The 13364-nt window shown below is 42.7% G+C and overlaps 1 protein-coding gene across 4 annotated transcripts; it reads right to left on the reverse strand.

Annotated features, from left to right (window-relative positions):
• Positions 1-681: 681 nt before the first annotated feature.
• Positions 682-6201, reverse strand: RPL6 (ribosomal protein L6). Of its 4 annotated transcripts, none has more exons than XM_025474007.3 (7): positions 6098-6201; positions 4837-5073; positions 4645-4743; positions 3256-3399; positions 2692-2740; positions 1910-2094; positions 682-874 (listed from the first exon to the last, which is right to left on the reverse strand). In XM_025474007.3, exons 2-7 carry the CDS (start codon positions 5071-5073, stop codon positions 722-724), a joined length of 867 nt encoding a protein of 288 aa, XP_025329792.3. In that variant the 5' UTR covers positions 6098-6201; the 3' UTR covers positions 682-721. The 4 variants fall into 4 exon arrangements, with proteins under 4 accessions (XP_025329792.3, XP_025329793.3, XP_048957635.1 ...); XM_025474008.3 differs by having other exon boundaries at positions 5917-6129; XM_049101678.1 differs by having other exon boundaries at positions 5922-6111.
• Between the last annotated feature and the right edge of the window lie 7163 nt (positions 6202-13364).

Here is a 13364-nt window from a genome sequence, read left to right on the forward strand (position 1 = left end):
ACAAGAGCATAAACTGGCTCAAACCCCACAGAAGGCAGTTTGGCACAATCTACTAAAATTAAATTGCAGAAACATACTCAGCCAAAAATAATTCTTACCTGATACTCATCTGTGTGCACACTTGAGCTTATTTACTACTTTGTATATACTTACAAATCATGTAAACCCAAATACCATATAATGGCACACTAGCCTATACATCAATGAAGATGGACTTCATGGAAGGACCAGAACACATTGTTATCTGTGTAACAGTATATACAGTATACAAGGTTTTAGGGTCAAAAAAAAAAAAATGGTGACTCATACTCATTTGCTGTGTACACTTCAAAAAAACTAGATACACAAGACTAATGGCAATGATTATGGGGGAAGGACTTAGAGTTGGGCCAATGGGGGAGAAATGGAAGTCTGTGGCCTAAAGAGCAGGGCGGTTTCCTGTCCTCATAGTCCAGTATTATCTGGTTCAACAATGACCTGGGAAAAAATGCAGGGTGGTGCTGGGTGACAAGCCAGAGACTAAGGGAGCTAAATGCTAGTCCAGAGCCAACAAAGAGAAGGTTCCACTACAGCTGGTACCACCCATTCAGCTCCCACTCCTCTTAGCAGAGGCTAAGATCCCACAAGCTGGCCGAGTCAAACCACACTTCCAGGCAGGTAAAAATAAAAAAAGACACAAAAGAAATGGATCAGTTGTTTAATTAGGTTCTTTGTAAGAAATTTAGAACACCAATTTGTGAGGGTAAACTCCATTTGTGAGAGAAAACACAGAGCGGAGGTAGCCCTGAAGCTGAGGAACAGCTTTGATTTTTGGCAGAATTTGCGAGTCCACAGCTTTCTGATCAACCTTGCGCTGCTCTGTAATCTCGTATTTCTAGGTGGAAGAAAAAAAGAAAGAAAAGAATTTAAAAGTAGGGCACAAGTACCAGACTCTAGCTAACCCAGGAATCCTATCTCACAAGTACTCAATCCCAGGGAGATTTAGAAAGCAACTTTGACCATCCTTTCCTTAGAAGGCTGTGAAGTATAATCTTGTTTTTAATATAATAAAAATAGTAGCTCTCTTTCTTTTCTCCACTTCAATACACAACAAAGATCAGCAAGGGTGGGGGCACCTGGGTCAGTCAGTCAGTAAAGCATGTGACTCTTGATTTCATCCCAGGTTATGATCCCACCAGGGTTGTTCAGATTAAGCCCTGTGTGAGGCTCTGCACTGGGCATGGAGCCTGCCTGAGATTCTCTCTGCACCCCCTCCTCCACCCCCCAAAAAAGGATAAATAAGGGTCAACTCCTAAAAGAACAGCAGCAGTTAATTCACAGAGCTCTACTAAACTCTCAAAAGCTGAGTTCTCAATTCCCATTAAGAATCAATGAATGCGGCAGCCCTGGTGGCTCAGTGGTGTAGTGCCACCTTCAGCCCAGGGCATGATTCTGGAGACTGGGGATCGAATCCCAGGTCAGGCTCCCTGCATGGAGCCTGCTTCTCCCTCTGCCTACCCCCCTCATGAATAAATAAAAATCTAAAAAAAAAAAAAAAAAAAAAAAAAAAAAAAAAAAAAAATCACTGAGTGTTGAGGAACCTGGGTGGCTCAGTGGTTGAGCATCTGCCTTTAGCTCAGGATGTGATCCTGGGTTCCAGGATTGAGTCCCACATCAGGCTCCCCACAGGGAGTCTGCTTATCCCTCTGCCTAGGTCTCTGCCTGCCTCATGAGTAAACAAAATCTTAAAAAAAAAAAAAAAAAAAAAAAAACAACCACCACCACAAACCACTGAATGCAGCACCACCTTGAACAAGATTATTCCCCAGATATTCTTTATTTACTTCTCTTTGTCAATTCTTAACTTTGTTTTCACTCCCACCCAGGGAAGCTGGAACTATCACAGGCGAAGACAGAAAGAGCAGCTTACCTCCTTCTCTGTGTCAAAAATCTCCCCTTCCTGGTGTCTGGGTTTACGCAGCTTCTTCTTCTTGAAATAAGCATCAGTGAGATGTTTGGGGATTTTCACACTGCTTATATCAATTTTGGTGGAAGTGGCAATGACAAATTTCTGGTGTGTTCTACGCAGAGGAACTCGGTTGAGGGCCAGAGGTCCTAGGGGAGAAAAAAAAAATTAACATACTGAGGGAAAGAGAAAGCAAAGATTTAAGAATGGACTTTGGATTTAAAGAAATCCAATGAGATGAATTTTCTTTTTCTCAGCATCTGAAGAAATCTCAAGCTGCTCTTTCTACTGCCAGCATTCAGACTTTTTCAAGACGTTTGTCCATAGCTCCCCCGCCTCAAACCTTAAGTGTCCAAGCTGGGAAACAGCACTGTCACTCATACACGTTGGCCAAAAACACAGGTCCCTGACAAATTTAAACCAAGCACTGCTCTCCAGAGTGAACAGTACACTTTTTATCTGTTTGGCAACTGTCCTTTGGTTTCAAGTGGCAGATCAAGTACAACTCTTATGCAGGATCATTCCTTGGGGTTAATAGCCAACGATTCTCACTTTAGGTGGCAGTTACTTAGTGGTATGTTGCCACACAAAACTTAAATACCTGCTTCTTTAGAATTCAGGTGTATGCAAGACAATGAAATGGGGTACGTAATCTCACAACACTGGAACTTCCATGTAGGTGGGAGCAAAAATACATTTGAAAATATCAAGTTTCTGAGAATATAATATCCTGGTGATTTTCTTACCAGTCACAAGTAGCGAGCCACTGCTCAGTTGCTTCAGGAAAACTACCCTCTGTAAATTAAAGACATTTCTGTGATTAAAAACAGACTTCTAAATTCATCAAATCACAGGCTTTAAATTTGGTAGAGGAAATTCCAAAATATGTATCTGCTTAGCAATTCTGGAATGAACTATACGAAACCAACAGGGGTGACCCTTGGATATGAGCGATACTTTTGTGTGCTAGTTTATAATGAGCAGCTATTAACTTCTAACAATAAAAAATTTAAAAAAAGGTAACCTAACAACTCAGTAATTCTATCCCTGCAAAATTATCCTGAGGAAGTAAATATATAAACCCTTTTGGGTATAGGGGCATATGAATCAACTGTAATAAGTACTATCAACAGTGGGAAATGGTAATTTATTGGATATTATGGACTAAACCACATTACAGTAGTGACTGGGCTGCTGGTATTGTTATGCCCTCCCACCTCAAACTACAGGTACCATAGGCAAATAAAGAAACTCTACCCAGAGCGTGAACACATTAGGATTAAGCACCTGAGCTGAGAAGCTCTGCTCACCTTGCCTCTGTGGCGCCCAGTGAGGATGATCAAAATGGTCCCCGGAGTGATGCTAGCTCGCAACTTTCTCACATGCTGACTGAAAGGTTTTTTGCCATGGCTCAACAGCTTGCGAGGCACATCTTCAGTAGGATAATACCTAGGCTGCAGGGAATCCACAGGTCCAACTTATTTAAACAGGCTAATCAGATTAGTATTGCTGGTTGTGTCAGTCTTAACACTGGTTATACCCCTCTTCACCTATTTGAAATGATTTACACAATTTCACTTCCACTGCTAAGTAGACAGTAAATTCAGAAAAGATCAATGCTGCTTATCCTTTCCTAGGCAAAACACAGGAAAGAATCCATTTAACTAAAGGAACAAAGACAGAAAGCATTAAGCAAATTACCTTTGTAGGCTTGGGATTAAACCAAACTTTGGAATTATACAGCAAGCTCTGTGTCCTATCGTTACACACTGTGGCGTAGCAGTGATTCTCAAGCTTTTCTGGGCTCCCGGAACTTAACCTAATCTGTACTTCTCCAGAAACACTTCTGACACACATTTTGGAAGTTACAGAGGAGGCATGGCTTGTTTTTCCATTCAAATTGTGTTCACATTCTTCACATTAATGTGCATCAACTACCACGTAATGCACAAAGGAAAACAAAACAAGACCCCACACGGACTATTACATGTATGACAAGTAACTCACGATGACCTCCTGCTTTTATCACAAACATTAGTACCTAACAGAAAAACCAGCCCACAAAAACTATGACAAGGAATCGAAGCACCATTTTCCCTCTGGGATAGTAATTTTCAACTGTGATGACCATAATCCAACTGGGAATATTCCCCAAATGGAAATTACAAACATTGAGAAAATGTTGCGGCTTGTGGGTGTAAAGAGGAGCCAAACAACAGTGCTCTGGTATATAACTGCTCCACAGGCCTGGCAGCATACTAGGCTACATGCCCCACTTAATTCTCGCAACACTCTGAAGTAAACCTTTATTCTTTACAGGCGAGGAAATAAAAACACAGAAAAGTAATTCTACTTAAGATCAAACAACAAATGTTTAAGAAGCCTGGTGTAAACTCAGAATCCTCCATTAAGTAATCCTCTGCCCAACACAAACTTCTAAAACCCACACAAAAATCCCCTCCTGGGGGAAGCCCGGGTGGCTCAGCTCAGCAGTTTAGTACCACCTTTGGCCCAGGGCGTGATCCTGGGGTACCGATCCCTCTGCGTCGGGCTCCCTGCATGGAGCCTGCTTCTCCCTCTGCCTTTCTCTATCTCTCTCATGAATAAATAAATAAAACCTTAAAACAAAAACAAACCACTCCTGGTATTCAAGCTTCCACTAGGCTTCCCGTTTACAGTCTCTTCCAAACCTTACTTACCATTTTGCGAAGTTTAACCACTCGGGTACCACCATTCTTGTCACCACCAACTGGTTTTGTAACGGTAGCAAGAACCTTCTCCTTCTTTTTCTTTTCAACCTATCACGACACAAATGCTTCAAAGTCAGAGGCAGACAAAAATTTTTAAAGTGAAGATGTAAGTCATGCTCAGTCATCTCCTTCAACCCTTACCCTGGATTTAGCTGCCGAATACTTCCTCTTGTACATGGCTTTTCTGGAATACATAGCCGATCGGGAATATCTGCCAATTCCTCTGACTAGGACAGGGTTTCGGCTGCAGTGGGGCTTCCCCTTCTTTGGCGTTTTAGCCTTTAGGTTACCCTTCTTTGCCTTGCCACCAGCATTAACCTTCTTGGCTTCAGGTTTCTTCTCCTTAGTATCCGGCTTCTCGGCTTTTTCGCCCGCCATCTACCAGGATATGTTAAAGAGAAATGCATTGCAACAATTATCCCATGACAAAACATTATGTAAACAGTACATGATAAGGCTTCACCCTCTCTCCCCTGTAAGATCTAGGCCTTCCAAAGCCACACACATCGCAACAGCCCTCATATATGTAAACATTTGAAGAGCTCTTACATTTGCTAAGTATTTAGTGGTCAATGGGATCCCTGGGTGGCTCAGCGGTTTAACGCCTGCCTTCGGCCCAGGGCATGAGCCTGGAGACCCGGGATCGAGTCCCACGTCAGGCTTCCTGCGTGGAGCCTGCCTTGGTGCCTCTGCCTCTCTCTCCTTCTGTGTCTCTCATGAATAAATAAAACTTAAAAAAAAAAATTAGTGGTCAAAAGTCCCTATTCCACTCGTTCACTGTTGCTGGTTTGTGATTTAGAAATCTAACAAGTCGCCACAGGTATGAAGCAGTGAGGCCGGACCCGGAAACCGTTGGTTTCCAGGGCTTTTGCGCTTTTCAGACTGCTGTCTCATTCAAGAAACTCGGCTTAGGAGACGAGAACACACAAACACCCAGCCCAAACTCAGGGCGGACTAAAAAGCGCAAACACAAGAGGCGACTTCCGGTCGCGGACGTGGTTAGATGGAAAAGTAGTATTTGGCCTCAGCCCCAAAGCCCAACGTGGCTCAGGCAAGTTCAGAGCTGTGTTTTGGTACCCGAACCCGGGATTCCGGAGCGCGCGCCCTCACTCTGGTCCCTGAGGCCCCACTCCTCAGCTACGGGTCCCCAAAAGGGCCCTGTATCCCCAACCCAGGAGGGTGACAAGCAGCCGGAGTTTCGGAGCCTCTCCGGCACCTCACCTCACCCTCTTCGCGCCATGAGCAAACCCAGGCGACATAAATGAACCGTCTGGGAGGCCTCTCAGTTGGCCCCGACCATGTCCGACCCCTGTAGGTGTCCACTTGAAACCCTCCTGGTTCGGATGGCGAAGGATTGGGGATTCCGAAATCGAGTCTTGCAGAGAGGACCCGCCATTCTTACCTTGCAAGATGGAAAAGAGAACTAAGGTCCCCGCTTCCGGTCTATAAGGCATCACGGGAGATGCTGAGTATCACGTCCTTCCTGATCTGTGGCATTATGGGAAATGTAGTTTTCTCTCCTTTGACAGTGTTATTTCTTTGTGTGTGTGTGTTATTTCTTTTTATAAGAGGCAAAAGCGAAGAACACTTTGAAAATGTTTCATTTTATAGACCAATCAAATTCTCAAAACACTTTTGGAAGCTGACATAAATTACAACTTTTTTATTTTGCTTACTAAGGACATTAGAAAGGACTATCATTTTCAATATAAGAAAGGATACTTAGATGAAAAACCAAATCTCCAAATAAAGTGAAATCATTCCTATGAAAGGCTCGTTGGGGACCTTCCATGGACATTTTCTCCGCAGTTGACTTAGGGCCAATATCCCCTCTTCAGACTATAGATTATGCTCAACGGCAGAGAGAGAAGCTAGAATCTAACATAAATAAAATAGGAGTGCCTGGCTGAATCAATTGCTAGAGCATGTAATTCTTGATCTTGGGATTGATGAGGTCGAGCCCCACATTAGCGTAGAGATTACTCAAAATAAAATATTTTTTAAAAATTAAAAAATAATATGAATAAAATATATTCCCATTCTCGAAGAACACACATTCAAAGGAAAAACAAACAGAAAAAATGAATAATTATAGGATATTTATTCTGGGAGATTTAGGAAACTTTTACAAAAGAGTTGAGTTTCGGGATCCCTGGGTGGCGCAGCGGTTTAGCGCCTGCCTTTGGCCCAGGGCACGATCCTGGAGACCTGGGATCGAATCCCACATCAGGCTCCCGGTGCATGGAGCCTGCTTCTCCCTCTGCCTATGTCTCTGCCTCTCTCTCTCTCTCTGTGACTATCATAAATAAATAAAATTAAAAAAAAAAAGAGTTGAGTTTCATGTTGGATTTGGAAGAATATAAACAAATTTGGCAGGTGAAAGTGATTATTGGAAGAAAAAAAGCAAGAAGCATGAAAGCATGTTGGAGTACAGTTGTTCATCCCTTCTACAAGCATTTCTGTCTACTTTGTACTTCTTTTGGAAGTTTTGTTTTACTTCATTTTATTTATCAAAGTATAATTGACACACATGTTGCATTAGTTTCAGGTGTCGTGCTCCTTCATTTCTTTTTTTAAGGGATCCCTGGGTGGCGCAGCGGTTTGGCGCCTGCCTTTGGCCCAGGGCACGATCCTGGAGACCCGGGATCGAGTCCTGCGTCAGGCTCCCGGCATGGAGCCTGCTCCTCCCTCTGCCTGTGTTGTGTCTCTGCCTCTCTCTCTCTCTCTCTGTGACTATCATAAATAAATAAAAAATTTTAAAAAAATATTTTATTTTTATTTACTTATTTATTTTAGAGTGATAGAGCGTGTCCATGAGCAGAGTTGGGGGCAGAGGGAGAGGGAGAAGCAGACTCCCCACTGAGCAGGAAGACCCACTCAGGGCTCTATCCCACAACCTGGAGGTCATAACCTGAGTTGAAATCAAGAGTCAGATGCTTAACAGACTGAGCCACCTGGGTACCCCCAGATTCTTTATTTCTAAAATGAGGATAACAGTATTACCTGCCAGGGCACTTGAGTGGCTCATTGGGTTAAGCATCTGCCTTTGGCTCAGGTCATTATCTCAGGATCCTAGGATCAAGCCCCAGGTAGGGCTTCCTGCTCAGTGGGAGTCTGCATCTCACTCTTCTGCTGCCCCTCCCCCTTGTCATGTGTGTGTACCCTCTCTCTCTCAAATAAATAAAATCTTAAAAAAGAAAAAACAATATTACCTGCCTCACAGGGTTGTTGGAAAGATTAAATAAATTATTGTACACAAAATCATAAAGAACTATTTGATGCATGGTAAATGCTAGATAAATGTTAGCTCATGTTACCATCACCTGCCCCCCTGCATGACACCACTGTCATCAACACCAACATCATAGTTTTTTTTTTTTTTTCCTTTTTTAGATTTTATTTATTTATTTACGAGAGACAGAGAGAGAGAGGCAGAGACACAGGCAGAGGGAGAAACAGGCTCCATGCAGAGAGCCTGATGCCAGACTCACTCCCAGTTCTCCAGGATCACATCCTGGGCTTAAGGCAGTTCTAAACCGCTGAGCCACCCGGGCTGCCCCACCAACATCATACTTATTGGAGATTCTACTATATGGCAAGTATTATGCTAATGTTTATGCAGCTAAGAGAATAAGAAAAATATTGTATGTTATGTAGTTAGAACTGTGTTATGTGCCTTGCTTTATTTCATTTAATCCTCTCTACAGCCTATGAAGGGTTCTATTATGAGGACTCTGGGGCTCAGAGAGGTCAAATAACTTATTCATAACATGGATTTAATTTTAGAGATTGTACTTTTAATTATCCATCTGTAAAGATTAAAGAAATGACTAGGGGCACCTGGGTGGCTCATTAGGTTAGGCCTTTGGCTCAGGCCATGATTCCAGGGTCCTGGGATTGAGCCCTGCATAGGACTTCTTGCTCGGTGGGGAGCCTGCTTCTCCCTTTCCCTCTGCCCTTCCTCCCTGCTTGTGTTCTCTTTCTCTCTGTCAAATGAATAAATAAAATGTTAAAAAAGAAAGATGACTAATGAAGATGAATAAAAGTTCTTTGCTCATATTAGAATTATGAATACTTACTACCTTTGCAAAATAAACAAAACACTGCATCCAAGCCCTTAAGACAACATAAACACATATGTGACACCTTTTTGGCTTGAATTTTCTATTCTCTTTCATTTGCTTGTTGCTGGTGGAGAGCTTTTCACCTTTTCTTCAGATCTAAGTCACCTGCTTTGTGGCTGTGTTCCCTGGGAATCATGTAGTCTTTTTCCCATTCTGGTTGACTGAAGATACAAATAGAGTGATCAGATATCTCTGAAAGCCTCAGAGATTTCAGTGGAAACCTTCAGACTACAGTGAATACAGACTGGCTATACCTGCTGAAACATGCGGGTTCTAAACGAGTCTGTCTTCCTTCCATACAAATTAAGGATGAGTGTGAGTCTAATAAGCTGCATTTTATGCCAGTGTAGGATTATTCACTGTCTGGACCTGTAAGATTCCCAAGGAAAAGCTTGGGCACTGCTCTTTTTTAAGAATGGAAATGTCAGCACCTTTATTTATTCAGCTTCCTGAGCAAAACACCTCCTAAAAACAGGTACTTCAGAAAGTGTATTGGGGAAAAAGAAAGAAAGAAAGAAAAGGAATTGGAATGAATGAAGTGCAGAGCTGTTCACTTAAGCCCCTAAAAAAACCCCAAAAAACAAAAAACAAAACAAAAAAACCCAACAACTTAGAAACTTTCACATAGTACATGCATCAAAATATTTGTTAAATGACCTGCCATTAAAATAAAAAACATGGATCCCTGGGTGGCTCAGCGGTTTGGCCCCTGCCTTTGGTCCAGGGTGTGATCCTGGAGACCCAGGATCAAGTCCTATATCCGGCTCCATGCATGAAGCCAGCTTCTCCCTCTGCCTGTGTCTCTCTCTGCCTGTGTCTCTGTGTCTTTTATGAATAAATAAATAAAATGCTAGGGGCATTTTCTCTTTCTCTGTGTCTCTCATGAATAAATAAATAAAATCTTTAAAAATAAAATAAATGAACCCCCTCTTGTGTTTTGTTGTGGTACTGCAAAATTTACTGTTCATTCCTTGGACAAAATATTGTCAATATATTAGTTATAAAGTAAATGTTATTATCAAGCACCTCTTTTTGTCATATTTAAAATACTTTTAAATTTGTGCAGTGCTTGGGGGTGCCTAGATGGCTTAGTCGGGTAAGTATCTGCCTTTGGTTCAGGTCCTGGGATTGAGCCCTATGTTGGGTTCCCTTATAATTGAGGGGTTGGGGGGGGGGTCTGCTTCTCCCTCTTCCTCTGTCTCTTCCCCAGCTTGTGCATGCTGGCTCTTTCTCTTTCAAATAAACAAACAAACAAACAAACAAACATCTTTTTAAATTTTTTTTATTTTTTTAAATGACTTCATTTATTTATTTATGAGAGACAAAGAGAGAGGCAGAGACACAGGCAGAGGGAGAAGCGGGCTCTCTGCAGGGAACCTGACATGGGACTCCATCCCAGGTCTCCAGGATCACGCCCTGGGCTAAAGGCGGCACTAAACCTCTGAGCCATCTGGGCTGCCCAATAAACATCTTTTTTATTTTTTTAAAGATGTTTATTTATTACACCAAAGAAACAAACAATCCAATCATGAAATGGGCAAAAGACACGAAGAGAAATCTCACAGAGGAAGACATAGGCATGGCCAACATGCACATGAGTAAATGCTCTGCATCACTTGCCATCAGGGAAATACAAATCAAAACCACAATGAGATCCCACCTCACACCAGTGAGAATGCGGAACATTAACAAGGCAGGAAACCACAAATGTTGGAGAGGATGCGGAGAAAAGGGAACCCTCTTACACTGTTGGTGGGAATGTGAACTGGTGCAGCCACTCTGGAAAACTGTGGGGGTTCCTCAAAGAGTTAAAAATAGACCTGCCCTACGACCCAGCAATTGCACTGCTGGGGATTTACCCCAAAGATACAGATGCAATGAAACGCCGGGACACCGGCACCCCGATGTTTATAGCAGCAATGTCCACAATAGCCAAACTGTGGAAGGAGCCTCGGTGTCCATTGAAAGATGAATGGATAAAGAAGATGTGGTTTATGTGTACAATGGAATATTCCTCAGCCATTAGAAACGACAAGTACCCACCATTTGCTTCAATGTGGATGGAACTGGAGGGTATTATGCTGAGTGAAGTAAGTCAGTCCGAGAAGGACAAACATTATATGTTCTCATTCATTTGGGGAATATAAATAATAGTGAAAGGGAATATAAGGGAAGGGAGAAGAAATGTGTGGGAAATATCAGAAAGGGAGACAGAATGTAAAGACTCCTAACTCTGGGAAACGAACTAGGGGTGGTAGAAGGGAAGGAGGGCGGGGGGTGGGAGTGATGGGTGACAGGCCCTGGGGGTTATTCTGTATGTTGGTAAATTGAACACCAATAAAAAAAATAAAAAAAAAAGATGTTTATTTATTCATGAGAGACACAGAGAGAGAGGCAGAGACACAGGCAGAGGGAGAAGCAGGCTCCCTGCAGGAAGCCCAATGTGAAACTCCATCCCAGATCCCTGGATCACGCCCTGAGCCAAAGGCAGTCGCTCAACTCCTGAGCCACCCAGGCGTCCCTAAATAAACATCTTTAACAAAAAAAATTTTTTTTGCACAGTGCTTCATTAAGTACAAAGCAAATTTTTCCTTTCTTTTTTTTTTAAAGATTTTATTTATTTATTCTTGAGAGACAGAGAGAGAGACAGAGACACAGGCAGAGGGAGAAGCAGGCTCCATGCAGGGACCCCGAGGTGGGACTCATTCCGGGTCTCTAGGATCACGCCTGGGCTGAAGGCAGGCGCTAAGCCGCTGAGCCACCCGGGCTGCCCCCACCCCTTTTCTAAGATTATATTTATTTATTTGAGAGAGAGAGTGTGACCACGCACAAGGCGGGAGGGGGCAGGGAAGAGCAGTGGGAAAGGGAGAAGCAGACTCCGGGTTGAGCAGGGAGCCTGATGTGGTGCTTGATCCCAAGATTCTGGGATCATGACCTGAGCCGAAGGCAGATGCTTAACTGACTGAATCACACAGGTGCCCCCAAAGCAGACAGTTTTGCAGACACTAAATCATTTTAAGCCTCAGGGCAACCTCTCTGTGAAGTAGGATTTTTTTCCTATAAAGATTTTATTTATTTATTTATTTATTTATTTTTTATTTTTATTTTTAAAAATATTTGTTTATTCATGAGAGACATAGAGAGAGAGGCAGAGACATAGGCAGAGGAAGAAGCAGGATCCCCGCGGGGAGTCTGGATGTGGAACTCGATCCCCAGATCCCGGGATCATGACCTGAGCCAAAGGCAGATGCTCAACCACTGAGCCACCCAGGTGCCCCCCTCCATGAACATTTTTAAGAGGAAATTGAGTAACTGAGTGAATCACTATGTTGACCTTAACTTAGGGAGGTATTATCAATGTTGTCAATATCATCCGCATTTTATGAACATCACATGCAGAAGCTTATCATCAGATCATATATCAAGTGAACTCCAGGTTATAAGGTCAGTACCGTCTGTGTAGTACAACTGCCTGCTGATTTTCTGTCTTTCTGTGGCACCAAGAGGTAGGATTCAATGTGTCTGTGTGACATTGGATAACTCACTTATTGTAAATGAGCTTCAGTTCTTTCATATTAAATGCCTCCTTCAGTGGGATCTGAGTGGCTCAGGCAGTTGAGGGTGTGACTCTTTTTTTTTTTTTAATTTTTATTTATGATAGTCACAGAGAGAGAGAGAGAGAGAGAGAGAGAGGCAGAGACACAGGCAGAGGGAGAAGCAGGCTCCATGCACCGGGAGCCCAGTGTGGGATTCAATCCCGGGTCTTGGGGATCGCGCCCTCGGCCAAAGGCAGGCGCCAAACCGCTGCGCCACCCAGGGATCCCGAGGGTGTGACTCTTAATCTTGGCCCTGGTAATGATCTCAGGGTCATGAGATGGAGCCCTGCCTGGAGCTCCACTTGGGGCTTCCTGCTCAGCACAGAGTCTGCTTGTCCCTCTCCTTCCCTCTCTGCCCTTTCCCCTGCTTGAGCACTGTCTTCCTCTCTCTCTAAAATAATAAATAGTGATCTCAAGTCCTGCATCAGGCTCCCCAGGGGGAGCCTGCTTCTCCCTCTGCCTATGTCTCTGCCTCTCTCTGTGTCGCTCATGAATAAATAAATAAAATCTTAAGAAATATATATCTCATTAATTTTTGTATGTATTGATTATAGTTTGAATAATAATATCTTGATATATTGGATTAAATATATTTGCATTGATTTCACCACTTTTTACTTTTTTAAGTGTGAATACTATAACTTTTAATATTACATATATGGCTCACATTATAGTTGTATTGGACAATAATGCTGGTCTAGGGATATTTGTGATATATTAAGAGGAAAAAATTAAGTCACAAAGATATATACATCTTTGTGATTATATATGCATATGTATACACTCACTTTTTTGAAAAAAATATTTAAAAATTTTTATTTATTTATTTGAGAGAGAGAGAGAGCATGAGCGGACAAGCAGTAGAAAGGGGCAGAGGGAGAGAGGGAGAAGCAGATTCTCTGCTGAGCAGGAAGCCCGATGTGGGTCTGGATTCCAGGACCCCAGGATT

Source organism: Canis lupus, chromosome 26, assembly GCF_003254725.2.
Source record: "Canis lupus dingo isolate Sandy chromosome 26, ASM325472v2, whole genome shotgun sequence".
Taxonomy (NCBI): Eukaryota; Metazoa; Chordata; class Mammalia; order Carnivora; family Canidae; genus Canis; species Canis lupus.